Source organism: Chionomys nivalis, chromosome 26 (assembly GCF_950005125.1).
Source record: "Chionomys nivalis chromosome 26, mChiNiv1.1, whole genome shotgun sequence".
Classification (NCBI taxonomy): Eukaryota; Metazoa; Chordata; class Mammalia; order Rodentia; family Cricetidae; genus Chionomys; species Chionomys nivalis.
The window spans coordinates 20,750,381-20,768,423 of NC_080111.1; the positions used below are offsets into that span (position 1 = coordinate 20,750,381).

General features: G+C 38.5%; 2 protein-coding genes across 9 annotated transcripts in view; one reads left to right on the top strand and one right to left on the bottom strand.

Annotated features, from left to right (window-relative positions):
- The window catches only part of Cd36 (CD36 molecule), a 196,621-nt gene that overhangs the window by 142,744 nt on the left and 35,834 nt on the right, over positions 1 to 18,043 (top strand). The gene's annotated exons all lie outside the window — the stretch shown is intronic.
- Positions 1 to 18,043, bottom strand: part of Sema3c (semaphorin 3C) — a 154,161-nt gene that overhangs the window by 15,297 nt on the left and 120,821 nt on the right. The window contains exons 13-14 of the mRNA XM_057758749.1: positions 3,192 to 3,280; positions 44 to 85 (exon numbers count right to left, since the gene is read on the bottom strand). Of these exons, the coding sequence (XP_057614732.1) occupies positions 44 to 85; positions 3,192 to 3,280 (131 nt within the window). The remainder of the gene's footprint in view (positions 1 to 43; positions 86 to 3,191; positions 3,281 to 18,043) is intronic.

Consider the following 18,043-nt stretch of genomic DNA (forward strand, 5'->3'; position numbering starts at 1 on the left):
ATTTTGTCATGCATAGAACATAAACAAATGGCCGAGTTCTTACCTTCTTAGATGAAATTTTCATTGTTGTTATGGGAACATGATTCTAAAAGATTAGAAAATGTATATTAGTTGCTCATATGATCTGAAAAGCAATTTTGAATGTAAATATTCGAGTTTTGTAAAAAAAAATTCAAAATGCCATATTTTTCTCTTAGTTCATGATCTCTCTGTAAACTTCCTTCTTTGGGGCTAAGACTGGACTTGCTGTGTCACAGATGCCTGAACCCGAAAGAAGGAATGGCCTTACCACACACTTAACACAGCAGGCCTTAAGATGCACCACCAAGTGAGATAACTGAAAGATGTATTTGGGACACTGAGTTGAGGGTTGGATCTGGGTGTGTAGGTGGGGGTAGTGGTAGGGGAATTTCACAACACAGTCTTCAGGAATTATTATTCTGCTCCCGACAAGGGTTGTTTACAATGTATAAGACTGAACCATGCTATTGAGTTCTCACTGGTGAAACAAAAACATTCAGAGATAGAAAGGCCTCTTTTTTGTAAAATTATAAAATCAGTTATAATAATTATAAAATCTGTAATTATAAAATCAGTCGTTCAAGCATCTAAAATCTTTGGTCTCTGCAAAGGCATTTTTTTCTGCACTGCAAAGGTAATTTTTCTGAAAGCCACTTGATAACTTTACTTCCTAACTATTATCAATTAGTTTTAAACTTAAATTTCTGGTAACCTGATTCACAAAGACTTAGATGATTTAAGCAGAGGCAAACTCTGAAATTAAGTTATTCCCAACACTATAGCTTTTTTTTTTTTTTGGATTGTATAGGTTTGCAAACATTGAAGATGAAATAAAAGGTGACATCACTAATTCTCAGTGGCAACAATTTTTGTTATCCTTTTTTAACATACACACGTACACGGGCGATGGACGTGACAGTTTAAAGTCACCAGATCCGCTAGTGGAGTTGTGTCTGAGTCCAGTGTAAGCTTTTTGTAACTAGACACTCAGCAAACATGACTGTAGGATTAAAGAAAGACGTGACGCTTCTGTGCTGTGTAATAAGTCTGCCTATCCTTTCAAAAGTTACACTACTATCTCTACAGCATTTCCATATGATATGTAATTAAGGAATTTTTCCTACATAACTCCATTATTTCCTTTCATGACCATTGCAATATATCACGCACACTCAATCACTTTTACCTCACCTCAGAAATGAGACACAAACACTTGCCAAAGACAGTCACTGCATTTGCCAAGAGCGTCTTTTGACTCTGCTCTATCATAAAGCCACACAGGCATCAGTAAGGAAGTTCCAACACCTTTTAGAACGACGTCTCCTTCATGCATTGTGACTGTCTGTGTATTTTCACTGAGAGTTTCTTCCCCTTGATGATAACCACAGAGCACGTCATGTAACAGCCCATACATAGTTCTTACTTGATCAGAATAATGTGCATGCCTTTTCGGCTCTTCTATAACATACATGTTTAGACGTGTGTCAAACTCACTTCATTAAACATTGCCCGATAACCAGAAAGATACTTCAGTATTAAAAATGAGGTGTTTGCACTATGTAACTTTTTGTCATCTTCAGGAATCACCAACTTGTTCCTAGTTGGTTGCACGAGGAAAAAAATAAAAGCACAATGTGTATTACAATTTTAGTTAATACAGTGAAGCCCTCAACTTCTTTACAAAGCCAAGGATGTAAAACATTTACCCGAGGGGCGTAATTTTAATGTGCTAGTCACAAACAATCTAGTGCAAATTAGAATCAAATATTTAAAGTGATAAATTTAATAACACACTGGAAAGTAGCTGGTGTGCCTCTGACTTATATTAGATTCCATTCTGTGTTACAATCTTTAACTGAAACTTTTAATAATGAAATCTGACCGAGTTGTATCTTAAGCAATTAAATGCTTATGAAACCAATAGTCTTAGTAACCACAATAATGATATGAATGAGTCAATACATTCCGAGTCAGGTCAGCTAAGCAAGACAGCTAACTGGACCAGAGCTGTTCTTTCTGCTGCTGGGAGGTCTGAGGTGCCACTGAGTAAAATCAGGGAGTGGCCAGCTCTGCGCTGAGGAACCATGGTGTCTTAATTGATGTCGGTGTAAATAATGTCTATGAAAGGATTGAATCCAGGCCAAGGTTTCCACGCAGTTCTTTGGCTGCCTAACCCTTCAGTTTCCAAATGCAGGTAAGAAGGCACTTGCATAACAGCAGTAGCCACTCTAAGAAACCAGCAAGGCAGGAAACCGGTTCTGCTGGTTCCCAGATAACTAGAGGAAATAGTGGCTGAACTCAGTGGCCTCCTCTGTAATCACAGCACCGGGAAACTGAGGTAGGAAGATCCCAAGCTGGGACCAGATTGCAGCGAGAGCGACAAGCTTTAGTTAAAAGGAGAAGAAGGAAAGGGTCTCTGGGCCTGTGTCCTGACTGCCAGAGACCTTAGAGAGAGATTCTGTGTATACTTTTGCTTTTGTTTTCTTGTTTTTCTTTTTCTTTCTTTCTTTCTTCCTTCCTTCCTTCCTTCCTTTCTTTCTTTCTTTCTTTCTTTCTTTCTTTCTTTCTTTCTTTCTTTCTTTCTTTCTTTCTTTCTTTCTTCTTTCTTTCTTTCTTTCTTTCCCCCAATTCAAGGAGAACAATATAGTGAAATCTCAAGTAAGGACAGAAGGCTTCAAGTGCCAACCAAGAAGGATCATTTGTTTGATTTAACCAGAGTGGCATTTGAATGGAAAGCAATCAAACCACAGCAGGTTTTTTATTTATGACTGGTTTGCAAAAATATGAGGAAGCTTATCTGCAATCAGTAATCTGAAGGCATTCGAGTTACAGTAGTTTGTGAGGGGAATGATAAAAACCCATGCATGACAAACTATTCAAGACCTTGGCCATAGAGGCTCATTTATTAAAAATAATGACGACCAAATTTCTTTGAATTGTGATGACAGTTGGAAAAAAAAATGTTAGCCTTTTATGTTAAGACAACTTGAAGTATGAGAAAATACTTCACAAAAATATTTGTTCTCTATTTCTCCTTTTATCTGATGCTCGTAAAAATTATTGCATTTGTTTATTTAATCTTTCATTGGATATTTTTACTGGCTAGAGGAGTAAAGGAATGATGTCATCATGCATGTGTTGAGATGAATAGGAAGAAGTAATGGACAAACCTTAAAGACTTGCAGCTCCTCCAGAATGAGCTCCCCACTGGCAGAGCTGTTGCTTGGAAGGACTACCACCTTCTGCACAGTGCCCCGATCTAGAAGGAAGAGAGACAAGGAGGTGCTGTCTGAATACTGCCTGAAGGGTTCTTAACACAAGTGCTAGTCTTCAAATAGATTACATGTTAAGCAATTACTATTGATAACACATTGAATTTATGTCTAATCCCATATGTTTACATTGAGAATATATACAACTAAAAGGAAAATATGGCAACCTCTCATTTTGTCTAGTCTAGAATCAAAGCTGCTCAAGAAGGATATACATCTGTGTAAATTCAAAAGTATGAATCAGGTACCCATCCTCACATATGTACACAATTATAAATGAATCTGTAAAAGAATCTGTGAGTCAAGTATATACTCTTAAAAGACAATAGAAATTATTAAGCTCAGTCATTAAAAACATTCCTTATTTCTCCAAGCTAGCATTATGAAATGATACTCCTACTACCATTTTGCTAACATTTAACCTGTATTGATTTCATTATCTGAGGAAGTCTTAGTAGAAATGATCGGCTATCGTCATAGCATAAAGTCACTAGTCCCGAACAACAGACATTGATCTATGATTCTGAGGTAAGATAGGGTAAAATATCTCACTCCCATTACAATGGACAGTTTAATAGGAAACATTAATGAAAAACACAAATAAACTGTTTTATTTCAGGCATGGGTACCATTTATAGCATAATCATACTGATAGGATTTTACTTATAATTTGGCAGTGTTTCTTTGGATGTTCTTAAAATACAGGGAAAAAATTGAAATTACATGGTTCAAAGTAATATAAAGCAAAAATGTTCTTGTATTCTGTAGCCATGCTGAATAATAGCAGTATGTGTTGCATAACAGTACAGAAAATGGTCTTTAGAGTAAGATAATTCAGATTGTTCTCTAGTTATAGAAATACTTTTATGCATATGATTATTTTGCTTTACCAATTACATGAATGTTAGATTTGAGAAAACTAGTTAAGATTTAACAATAAGATAATGAAAAAAATTGCTCTTAAAATAATTCATAAGCTGCATGATAATATCAAGTTAAAAATACTCTCAGTTGTGACAATGAACTTATAATTATCTACCATCAGCAGATAAGTTGGCTGGTTTTTTTTTTTAATTTGTTTGAGAAATGTCCATGAGAAAAGTTAAGTAGAAGTGAACTGTGCAGAATTTTTTAGCTAGCAACCATTTAGGTATTGATACTACAAATCTTAAACCTTAACACTGGTTGTCAGTCTACAAACGAGTGAATTTGACATAAAATATCCTATTTGCATTTCTAATTCACATTTTATAGGCCTTATCAAAAGATTCTCAAAAGTTCTTACTTAAAAAATTCATGGCTTACAAAATGGTACAATGATTTTAAAAAAGAAAGACAACTCCTAAAAGATGTCAGGAACAGTGGGACCTGGTGATTGCTGAACAGTTGCTAGACTGTGAGGATGCAACATATGAGAGTTTGATTTAGAAAATTTAAGCTCATTCTGTGATTACAATTTACTGCGGAAACAAGCTAAAACTTAATGACGGTCCCACAGCACTGAATACTCCAGGTGGAATTCTCAAACTATTTCTGCTTCTCTCAGCAGCTCCATTAACTCAAGCCATGTGACGATTTGGGATATTTTGTTTTAGAGGTAATATAAATAAAAATTTGTACTAAGAAACCTCTTAGAGATGCTACACAAATATGTCATAATGGAAAATGGATGATTGTGGTTATAGATGTTCCTCACTTTCAAATGACAACACATCAAAATGCTCAGTGTAGACAGCTAGAGGAATATCATATAACCAAAATCCCTAATCAGAGAACCTTGAGATTATGACAGTTTAAAGAAAAATGTGTAGTTTTCCTCCCTTACCGCTGCCTCTCATGGGTGTCTGAGTGTGTGTGTCTATGTCTGTGGGTGTGCATGTATATGTACGCAGATGCTACTTTGAGTATGTGAGTCACTGATCCTAAGGGTTTGAAGAAGCCTGGACAGAAATGAGTGTATCCAATCAGACTGATTATGTAATGTTAGAGGTTATAGTCTTTTCTAGTGTGTAAGGACTGTTAGCATCCTTGCCTTTAATGGCAGCATCCTCCAAGAGCAGAGAACGAGGAGAGGCTTTGGAGACCAAGCCACAAGAATTACTTTAAAGTGTATCTTGATCACAGTCTCTCTCAAAGACATAATGGCTCTGAAAAGTTCATTCAGATTGCTTGCTTTAGCAGTTCCATGATGCATAACCCTATCAAATTGCCATGCAGTTTAGAAAATATGTGCACAGTATCTGCTTTGCAATATCAAAGAAAAATGGTTGCATATTCTCAGATGAGTTATATGCCTCTTAATTTCTTCTTATAATGTGTTAATATGCAAGGAGAGCAAAGGTTTTAATGAATCATCAATCTCTTCAAAAAGGTTTCTGGTAAAGGTACTTCATTTACCCATTGATAAAATATAAAAAAACCCTGTAATATTAGCTGATAAATTATGGTGAAGAACATGTATTTGACTCACTCATAATAAAAAGTAGGATATAACTTGCTTTTTGCTTTTCTATTCTAGATTTTAGAAAGTTTATCTGGTACTGATGAACATGGAAAATATTTTTGCAGTATCTTAGGCTGTATAATTCACTATAAAATAGATTTGGTTTATCTGCCATCCATTTGACCTCATTAACTTGGTAAAAAAAATTATTGAGGGTCTCCACTCAGTCAGACAGAGGAGATAAAAGAAAAATAGAGATATAACTCAGGTGTTCAGTCTAAAGTTTATGGGTTTTTAAGTCCTGTGTTCACATAAAATATTAGTCATTGTGAGATGGACAGTCCAGAATCGTCATGAAGCTTCCAGTGTTGAGATCCACATAAAGCCATCTCTGTCCCATTTCGTTTGAAGAAAATGTGGTTATCAGATATCTTCCTTTTCAGGGTGCTCAGAATAGTTTTCTTTGGCAGGATGCACTAGTATAAATCCTCTTTGTGGTTCTTTTATCTTAGGAGATGTTTCGCGCCTACAATAGAGTTACAGTGAAGCAGCCTCCCAGTCCTTTTCCTCAGCTTCAGTTGACTTCCGAGTCAACAGAGTCAATAACGACACTTTTGCAGAAGTTGTCGGTTACTATGCCAAATCATTTTCCCTTCTCGTATTAATATCAACAGGCAGTTTTCAGAAACATCTCCCCCACTCTCAGTCTACATACTAAAGGATGCCTCTGCTCTTCACCCACTAATGCAAGATATCCCATAAGAGCATAAGGAGTGGGCAAATACACAAGTCAGAGCCCTCAGAGTCAATCCCAGCATGAGTCTCTTTCATGGGGTAATAAATTCTTGCACATAGCTGTGCTAGAATCATTCCAGTTGCTATACAAGAAACTCCCTTGGAGAGGTAGTAGCAACATAAAAAGCAGAGCCAAAACGATGCTACAATGAACTTCTGCCTCCTAAATTCCCAAATGAAAGTCTTCTGTTGCTTTAATTAGCCAGAGAAAGGTGTATGGCCACTTTTTAGTTGAGTTCTGACTAAGAAATAGGAATATAGAAACCATTTAAAACCATGTGTGGTCCGGTACATAGGTTACCCTCAGCAGGTGAAACCTCTTTGCCTCTCTGTAGCTCACCCACTAAACTTGGCCGTCATCAAAGTAGCTTTCTTTTAATGAACTTCTTTATCTAGACGAAGATCCCTGAATCAATTAAATCACTGAGGATATGTGGGAGTAACCAAGACAAATCATAGAAGTGATTTCCATGATGTCAACCTTCACACAAAGATAACAGCAGAATGATCAGCACACAGTGCTGATTTAATTTCCTTTTGTTTATTAAGTGTCTAAAGAAACCTCCCTAAATAAGCCTCCTTTCTAATTGTTTATTTTATGCTGTCTAGATTTCTTTGAGAATGTAATGTAAGGGATCACAGCAATAATTGTTTAAGAGCTCTTCTGTCTGACCCTACGCTGGAGGCCAGCCTGCAGGTGTAACACAGTAGGTGCAGGCTGTCTAAAGCAAGTCCTGAAGCAGAGGTCATTACTCAGCAAGTCACTGGAGTCAGCACTGGTATTTAGCCCCTGGTTACACTTTAACTGAAGTCCTCGGGTTTCCCGGGAAACAAACTGCACTTGCCTTTGGAATGGAGGAACAAGGCCGTGTTAATCAGCTCTAATCCCTCCCCCACCCAGTGGTTGTTAACTCCTGAAAGAATTCTAGCCAAGCTGGCTTCCTCCCTGTGTCACTGACACAATCACATAGGCACCTGTGGTTAGGGAGGCAACAAGCTTGATTTAATGCCCTTTTACAGCCTTTTTAAAAGTCTTATTTATTTATATTTTTTAGACAGGGACACTGGGTTTTATTTTTCACCGTACCCTACAAATTGCTTACACAGTTGTGATTCTGAGAGCGAGGTAATCAATGATTGTTCACATCAAGGAAGAAGGCGCGGTACTCACTTGAGAAAAGACACACAATCCCAAATTGAATGCTGATCTCTTCCTGCTCTTTCTCTTTTCAGCTCAGTGACCCAGGGTGTCAAACACTGCAGCATTGTGTGTGACTTTAAGGTAATTGTCGTGTAAGTTCTAGCATTTATTTTTAAAATCAAACATTATAAAACAATAAACAGATGTGTTAAATGCCCACATTCCCTCATCATATTTTTCAGAGTCAATTCATCTATTGACATAACAGAAGGGTAAAGCCAAACAAAAACTGAAAAGTTCAGGCAAGTGGAAACTTTGTAGACTGGAAGGGAGTGGGGTTAGACTTCCAACCCCCCACCTCTCTCCCCCACCCCCCACCCCCTCTCATCCCCCCACCCCTGCAGCTTCAAAAACTGGGTTTAATCAAGTGGCTATCTCATTTGCAGCCTGGTTAAACATCCACCCCAAGTGGGAACCACTTTCCCGCTTGATTACCAAATCACTGCTGCTGTATTCTTTTCTTCCTACTTTTATAATTTGAAAATAATACAGAAAAACAAGTATTATTCTCCCCCACTCCTGGAGGTGATTGAAACACCAGCCCCAGCCACACAGGTCCTGACTGCCACATGGTTGGCCGTAAATAGCGTCTTAAGTGTCTCCATTTAAGGGAACACACTTGGGGTGGCAGTACCCATCCCAGCCAACTTCACAGTATTTTTTTGTTTGATGATGCAAGAGTGTGTAGGGTCACACAACTGTGAATGCATCTGGTGTACCTAAGTTAAAAAGGCTTTTATTGGCGCAAAGAACTTTTCAGAAAGTTATAATATTTCTCTGCCTTGTAAGAAAAATAAATAGAATGGGATTCCTTGATTTTAAGTTTCATTTGCTAAAAACATTTCATTTTACTTGGCCTTTTAGCATCACTAGCCATGCTCAATTACACACTTTCAAATATGTGGCCTTCAGATTACTTCAGCCAAAGTCACCTACAGAGTTTACCAAAAATATACATGTTGCTTCACATGTTAAATCACAGCAGGAATTTTTAGAAGCACTACGTATGTATAAACTTAGAGAAAAACATATGCCTGCTCAAATGCATGAGACTCCCAAGTGACAAACAGTGTAATTGTCACACATGTATTTAACTTCTTTGTAGTTGATCTATATCCATCGTAAGTGGAACCACCAAATCAATTTTGATATAGGTTCGTGAAATCTTCTTTCCAGTTGTATAAATTAAGCTGAAATAACACATTTGTAATTAATGTATGAAATAACTTATGTACTTTATAATACTAACATTGTGTAAACTTCTATGTAACATTACAATCAATAAATTTTAGATCCATAAAAATATCAGACAAACATATGACTTATGAAGTTCAACAAGAATACCCAATCTGCAAAATTACTGTTTTGATGAAAGTTAAAGTGGATATGGCAATAAGGAAAAAGTACCGCAAACACTTTTGAAAGAAATAAGAGGAAAACCTTTCTGGAGGGCGCTTATGACCATTGGCCAATGGAATCAAGGCTGCTGGAGAAATTTCCCAGAGTGAACAATGTAAGAATGGTAAGCTATTTGAGGACCTCTTCCTGTTTTAGTTAGTTAGTTACGTATGAGCACTCTGAGTGCACACTCGCCACATGTGAGTGAGGCGGTCAGAGGACACCTTGCAGAACTCCATTTTCTCTGATTATCATATGCTTTGTAAGAATCCAACGTGCACCCTCTGGCTTGGATACACCTGTCCTTTCCCATTGACCCATCTTGCCAGACCCAGAGGTGACTCTTTTTTAGATCATGTGGCCCAGGAGATTTTCGGGATCTCCATACTTCCTGCCTTGGGTCAACTGGGAGTGCAAAGGTAGCATGGAGATCACACCAGGATGGAAAGCAGATACAGGAATTTGAAGCAGCAGAACACGGGTGGGCTGTCTTTTAGCTGGGTGAGATCTGTGTGGACTGAGGTGACTCTGAGCTGAATGAAGAGGGGATATTGAAGGTTCTGCACTTGTTGGGAGGGAAGAAGGGAAGCAATATTATTGGAAGCCAAAATGCTAGCCTCACTCTGATTTCATTAACACCTTGATGATTCTTGGTCTCACCAAAAGACTGAGATTTATGTAGGTCATATTTGAAAGTTAAGACCTCGTTTAGATCTAACTTTTAAAAAAAAATCAGTAACCTGGTTTATCAAGAATCAGGAAATAATGTGCAGCTGGTTTTCTGCAAAACTATATTGGTTTACATACAGAGTCTAAACCCAGCAACCAGAGAGAAAGACCTACCATGGTCAACATCAAAGCAATAGAATGTTCCCTACAATAATTATGAGTTCTATTTAGGAGAAGGTAACAGATCCAAAGGCAGCAAGTTCATTTCCATAAGTCCAGGGATACTGGTATTGAAGGTGCACAACATATAACTGCTACAGCAGATCAAGAATACAGCCAGTACTAACAGGAGAGTGCAGCCCCCACATCCCCTTTCAAAGGAGAACAGTCACAAAAATACCTAGGGAAGATTCAGGAGACCTCTTCAAACCATATCTAAGACCTGCCATACTATCTTCCCTTCCTGTTTTAGGGAACATTAAACCCTGATAACTAAACAAACACAAAAGCAATAATACTCGGGATCCAGGTGACAGTAAAACATGATATTCACACACACACAGACACACACAAAGTAATGTGCAATATCTGACCCTGTAAGATAAATTTGCATTCATAATATAACTTGCTTATGAGTTGAGGATCACACTCCATATGAGATTGTTTGCTAACTCTATACACAGCCCTAGATTCCAAGCATTGTAGTGCTTTTGTCTATTTAAGATATGTATCTTATGGTGACAAAATGGGTCCTTTAACTAATTTATTATAAAGTCTGACCTGTATGGATGTGAAGTCATTTGGTTTGTTTGGGTTGAAGATTTCTATGTAGAAGATAGTACTGTGTGCTATCATGAGGTATGGTCAAGAACTTGCAAGGCATCTGATACATGTATACATTGATGCTTCCTCTTCAAAATTTTCTGAGTTTTAAAGTACATTCTGAGGGAGTAGGGATTTTGAAAGATCATTAGTAGGTAAACAGATCAAGAGAGACACCACAGATAGGTAGTAAAGATAGTACACTTCCAGCTCCCTCATCACACTTCCGACCTGAGAAAAAGGCCTAAAGGTCTGGTGGGATTTGTCTCACATCAGTAGGCCTTTTCTGTCAATGTGCGCATCTGCTAAGTTCAAGATGGGCTCAGGGTATGTTTTCCTCTGAATTATGACCCTATCGTCTTCCTGTTTTTCTTCAAAGTGAACAACCCTAAGTTAGGGAGAAAAGGCCCAAGTAAAGAATCTTCAGATCGCCAGCCCTTGAGAAGAGTTCAGATTTCAGGCTTTGCAGTGTTCCACATGTTTGAAATGGCCTTTCTGTGTGGCTTGCTGTTTTTTTTCTGTGTCTCTGTTTATTCCTGTTTATTTACTCTCTCTGTGCCTTTGCCTGTCTATCAGTCTCTCTCTGTCTCTCTCTCTTTTTCTCTCTGTATCTCTCTCTTTCTGTTTCTCTCTGTCTTTGTCTCTCTGTCTCTCTGTCTGTCTCTCTCTCTTTGTGTGTGTGTGTGTTTCCATATCCCTTAGAAAAGCATTTCTTTAGTAGTTAATTTTTGTGTGCTGTGTCTGATACTTCCCCTGAGATTTTCCCAGCCTTATAATTCTTCAACTGGCAGAATACAAAAGCCAGATTGAAATGCCTAGATGTTAACAACATGGTTTGAAAGAAGGAATGGTAAACTACAATTTATTTTTCTTCTTTTATAAACATGTTTTTATAATAAACACTTGCAACTTAAACAAAACAAACAAAAGCATTCAAGAGGCTGATTCAAGTAAAACTATAGAGTGAAACCATGTCATGTTTTCAAATAAGCAGTTTGTAAATCCCCAGAAGAAGAGGGGCTTAAAGTACCCTGCTAATTAAGGACACCACAGTTGTGTTTCCACAACAGCAGTTGTTAGAAGGGACGCTTCCCACAACTGTGTCCTGGGATGCGCGCAGCTATGCCCTGTATCTGCTATTTGCAGTGAGCATTTGGTGGTGAGAGAGCCGCTTGCCCAGGTGCACACTGGGAGCAGCTGCTTGAGAGATCATGTCCCTACACACGCGATCCAAAATTGGCGCCTGTAAAATTTTCTTTGTCTATAAAATATGGATATGGCATTTTCCCTTCACACCTGACAGGCTGCTCAAGATCAAAGGAGACAAGCTGTGTGAACCTTCGCTGTAAAGTTTAGAGACCCTGTATGTAACTGAGCATATTGTCTTTGGCCCCTTCTTATTGGTCTCCGCGTGTTCCAGCAGCACCTAAACTTGTTATAAACCAGTGCTTTGCTCTGTAATTTCCAAAAGGCCACCAGCAGCTCCAGCTGGGATCTGTCAACAAGTTATTTTCCCCTTTATCTTCCTCTCCTCTCCTTCTTTTCTTTGTTCTCTTCTCTTCTCCTCTCTTGCCCTTCCTTTTATTTTCATGTCTCTGTCCTTGCTATCCCCTCCTTTTGCCTAGTGGTGATGATCTATAACTCTAGCTTGGGGGTGAGGTGGAACAGATGGATCCTCAAAGTTCCTGGGCCCAGCATTCTAGTCATCTAGGGATTTTTGAGTTCAGTGAGAGACTCTGTCTCAAGTAAAATGATGGAAGTGTGACAAAGTACAATACCTGACATCTATGCTGCACACACAAACATACACATCTACTTTACACACATATGTACACATTTAAAAAGAAAGAAAAGGCAGCTTCAAACAAATAAATTTTCCAAAGAGAATGCAGGTAAATCATGTAAGGCTCGTTAGCTCCTATTTAGGATGCAACAACAAAATCAGAGAACTATGTTCAGCCTTTCTAATTCTACATTACTCCTATATCACTGCTGTATCAATCCTAGATCAGATACTCCTATACTACTCCTATATCACTCCTATATCAGTCCTAGATCAGATACTCCTATACTCCTCCTATATCACTCCTGTATCAGTCCTAGATCAAATACTCCTATACTACTCCTATATCACTCCTAGAGTACTCCTATATTCATCCTGTATTAATCCTAGATTATTCCTACATTGATCCTATAATACCCCTAGATTACTCAGGGAAGAACTATACCTCCAAAATTAATAAATTGTACAATCACCAATGAACCTCTTCTCCAGCATTATTCTGACCATATGGTGCTCTTCAACATTAGCTTGGAAGTTCAAATCATTTCTACAAAGTGACTTGGAACGTCCTGTTTCTGCATTCTCAGATAAGGAAGCTCATTCCCTTGTAGTTATGTCCAGATCCACTATTAACTTGCCCTTGTTGGCCGTTCCCTTTCTTCTGATTACATCTATACAAACGGAATGGCTATTCTTTCCTCGATGCCACTAGTACACAGGAAAGTAGCATAATGTGGATAACAGCAAGTAACGAGGGCATCTAAATAAAATGATCTTGTCCACTGCTTCTTCAGACTGCTCCATCTTTTTCAAGGTCACTTCTGCGCTATTTTCATGATCATTCCTCACTTCTTAATTTTCTTCCTCATTGCAGGAACTCTCGGGGTTAAGTCCTTGTCATTATAACTCCCTAGATTGGCCTCAGCACTGTCAGGGATTCATCTACCACACACTCTGCTAATGAGGCTCCTCTCTCTATCTCTAGCACAGCACTCTAGGCTGAAGTACATCTGTAGTGACACCCTCTTTGCCTTATCCGTGTGGAGAGGCCACCAAAACTTCAGTCCACTATGAGACAGACTTTGGCTTTATTTCAATGCTGAAAGAGCACTGCAATTCTAAATAAGCCATTCGGTTCATCAAATTCTTAGTTTATACACTTTTAAAAGAGAAGAATTTCATTTTGTTGTTTCTGTTTTATTATGAGACACTGAAATTTATTTAACTAAATATAATAAAAATTAAATTACATATTTGTATTTTTGAGGAAAACTGCTACTGCTTTTCATAACAGATACCTGATAGATGAAAGAAAAGGCAAATTTTCTAATATTCATGCTAATATATATAAATCACATAGTCAATAATATATATTATGACAACAAAAAATTTCTTATCATCTCATCTCTTCGTCTGCATAATTCTTGATCTAAGTAATCCCTTTGAATCTCCAACTTCCAACTCCTGTTTTATATGGGCGTCATTTTCTGCCTTTGAAACACAAAAGCTGTCTTTCCTTTTGGCAATTTTAGTGTCCTTTCTCCATTAGTATAATAAAGTAGATGAAAAAGCTGAGTGGGCACTGGCCACTGCCCACCTGAGTTGATGTTCACATGGGGAAAGAGACAAACAAGCTCCCAAATCTCTCCTCTGGCCTCCACAGACATGCCATCTCACAAAAGGACATGCATACATGCATGCGTGCCTTCAAAATGAACACGAACAAAAATACTTTGAAATGAAGATAAATGTGGCCACCATATTCTAAGTTATCTCTCTCTAAGGCACATGCCTGTTCCCTTCATCAAGGAGCATGTGGCTTGCTTGTAGGCAATAGCACAATGCAAGCTAATAGGATCTCAGTGTCATTGCTATGCTGTATTATATGATACCTAGGCTTAAGAGATTGAGAAACTGACTCCGCCAACCTTAAAATAGTAAACTAAGTGTTGTGATTACAAGACATTGTTATGGTTTCTTACTGAACCTCACCTTGGTAACTAAGAAAGAAGCTTAGTCTGATATGTAATATTATCTTTACGTATTAGTCAGTGTTGACTTTCTCTTCAGAGTCTAAAAACAGAAAATTTGAGTAATAATTGTTTTTACGTTCTTTAAATTTATCAATTAAACTAGAATTCAAAAGCTGCTTAAATTTGTTTTAAATTGTTACATAAACAACTATCAGACATTTTATTGTTTTTTGAATAACACACGCTGTTCCTCTTAGCTTTATGGGGACTAGAAATTAAACATAGGTCTCAGGATGCCAAAATCAGTATTTTGAGCTTCTCAATCTGTATGTTCTAAGAAAAACTGCTTTTCCGTGGTTTAAAAAATTTAGTGACTTATCTTCCTCCACATATAATTGTTTTCTTCCATCTCCAGGGTCACCAGGGTCATTCTGACATTGCTTCCACCGTCTCCCATCTTCCTGACTAGAGCAAGGACAAACTGTCTTTTGGCTTTTTAAAGAGACACATGTTTGTGTTGAGCACACCCACACAGTTCAGAAAAAATGCCCCCTTCTCAAGGTCACAAACATTAAACACACCTGGAAGAGCCCTTTGCTAATCAAGTACCATATCTCTAGATTCCGGAACTGTGAGAAAGTTATTTGGATGCTCAATATTTCCCTTCTACATCAGTGGAAAATACACCAAGCATACACTTAGAGTTTTAACCCCACATCTTGCCTCAGAGGCTCTGCCTTTAACTCTTCTATCTTAATTTCTAATTCATTTCACACTCTGAATAAAACACTTTCTCTAATTTTCTAAAATTTAAACTCTTCCCTGTGCAGTCACTTTCTTTTTCAGAGCCAGTTTCCAGACAAACAATCACCACAACAGACAGCTACAGGCCTATGGGGAGTCACGGGGGCCCAGCCTGGTAAGTAGGAGGCTGTGTGTTCTTCTTCTAGAACAAGGGTGGCAAGGGCCAGCCCCGGGAAGCTGGCAGAACAAAACTGCAAGAACAAAACACTAGCATGGAGACTTATGCACCATAATTAGACAACAGACTTCATAATTCAACATGTGAGGCATTGAAACATCCTATTATCCTATGAGAAGCTAGCTAAGCAACACAGTGATGAGGTTTGACTATAGCTGTCCTCAAACAAGCAAGAAAAATGCCAGTGACTAAGTAGAAAATGAGCCAATCTTATGGAACAATCACTCTGTCTCTTGTGCTGTGGAATAATGCTCTTGTACACTGTAAAGACAGAGAAAGTTCTTAAAAAAGAATCAGAGTACCCAGGTGTGGTGGAGCACACCTTTAATCCCTGCACTTGAGAGGCAGAGGCAGGCAGGTATCTGTGAATTTGAGGCCAACCTGGTCAACGGAGTGAGATACAGGACTGCCAAAGATATACAGAGAAATCTTGTCTAAAGAATTAAAATATAAAATCATATAGTCATCCGCATGGAGAGGGGGAAGTAGACAAGATTGCAGGGCAAAAACTGGGAACTTGCGGGTGAGGTGGCATGGGGCAAAGGGGAAATGGGATGAGAAATATGAGAAGGGGAGGATGGGAGGAGCTCGGGGGATTGGGATGGTTGGGATATAGGAAGGATGGATACGGGAGCAGCGAAGTATATATCCTATCTAAGGGAGCCATCTTAGGGTTGGCAAGAGACTTGACTCTAGAGGGGTTCGCAGGTGTCCAGGAATATGTCCCCAGCTGGTACCTTGGGCAACTAAGGAGAGGGAACCTGAAATGACCCTATCCTATACTGATGAATATCTTGCATATCACCTTAGAACCTTCATCTGGCGATGGATCGAGGTAGAGACAGATTCTTAATTTGGAGCAACGGTCTGAGCTCTTAAGGTCCAAATGAGGAGCAGAAGGAGGGAGAACAAGAGCAAAAAATCAGGACCACGAGGGATGCACCCACCCACTGTGACAGTGGAACTGATTTATTAGGAGCCCACCAAGGCCAGCTGGTCTGGGACTGAATAAGCATGGGTTGATTCCGGACTCTCTGAGCATGGCGGTCAATGAAGACTGATGAGAAGCCAAGGACAATGGCACTAGGTTTCAATCCTAATACATGAACTGGCTTTGTGGGAGCTTAGCCTGTTTAGAAGCTCACCTGCCTGGACGTAGATAGAAGACCTTCGTCTTCCCGCAGGGCAGAGAATTTGGACTGCTCTTCAGTGTCGAGAGGGAGGGGGAATGGTGTGGGGGGAGGAGAAGAGGAGTGGGGATAGGGGGAGGGGAGTGGGGGGAGGGGGCAATATTTGGGAGGAGGGGAGGGAAATGGGAAACGGGGAACAGGTGGAAATTTTAATTAAAAAAGAATAAAAAATTAATAAAAGAAAAAAAAAGAAAAAAAAAAGAATTAAAATATCAAAAATAAAAATAAAAGAAACAGCATAAGAAAAAGTCACCTAAAGATCAAAAATTCACAGAGAATCTGGAAACTCTGCTATTGTATTGTCTTTGATTGTTTGACTGCTGAGGAAGGAGCAACAGCTGCTAAAAGACATTTGATTATAAATGCTGCTGGATTAATTCAGTCTATGTAGTTTGAAAATGACTTGACTTCAAAATTTAAGTCAAAGATGTGTTATGTTAGAGAAGAGGTTCTACTTTTGTTTCTACAGTAAATGAGAGGATATAGATTCATTTTTGATCAAGCAAGATCCCCTGAAAAATCTCCCATAGGAATGGATGGCCCAGATGATCCAACATTTTAGAGTACCCCTATAGCAGTTTTCTCTAAATTCCATATTCAAAACAGCTTGAGGCTGCTGGCTGACATGACCCAGTCTCACAGAATACTCCAGTCAGGACTTGACCATAATCCTAAATTTTCTTTGGGTTCCTATAATCTTACCAGTGCCCCAGTCAGCAGGAAGCAACCTAGCAAACAACAGGCACATTCCCCCAAAATGAATTATGGATGTTTTTCTTTGTTTAGAGTGTTGGTTACAACTTGTTATGGATAATGTTCAGGCAAAAAGCTAAACAAAGGAGATGTGATTCAGAGTCTTGTTTTGAAAAGAAAAAAAAGGGAAATGCTTTAGAATGATACTCTAGCACACTGTAAAGATTTGTCACTTTTATTAGTTTAACAAAACACTGATTGGCCAGTAGCCAGGCAGGAAGTGTAGGTGGGGCAACCAGACTAGGAGAATTCTGGAAAGAGGAAAGGTACAATCAGTCACAAACCAGATGCAGAGGAAGTAAGATGAGAATGCCTTACTGAGAAAAGGTACCAAGCCATGTGACTAAATATAGACAAGAATTATGGGTGAATTTAAATCATAAGAGCTAGTTAGTAATAAACCTGAGCAATAGGCCAAACAACTTATAATTAATATAAGTCTCCATGTGTTAATTAGGACTAAATGGCTGTGGGACTAGGTGGAACAGAAACTTCTGTCTACACTCTTGCTGGGATCATTATACACTTGCATATCCAGAAACCCTTCAATATATCAATCCATTGTACAGAATCTATTTGAATTAAACAAGGAGAAGCATATCAGGTTTCCTATGTGCTTTGTTAAAAGTGTCAGACATTTTGGATACAGGTATAATCTCAATTCTTAAAAAATAGAAAAACTATAGTAAAATCTGTAAAAGTGGGATGTTCTTAAAAGTCAGGTTAAACCATTCCAAAAAC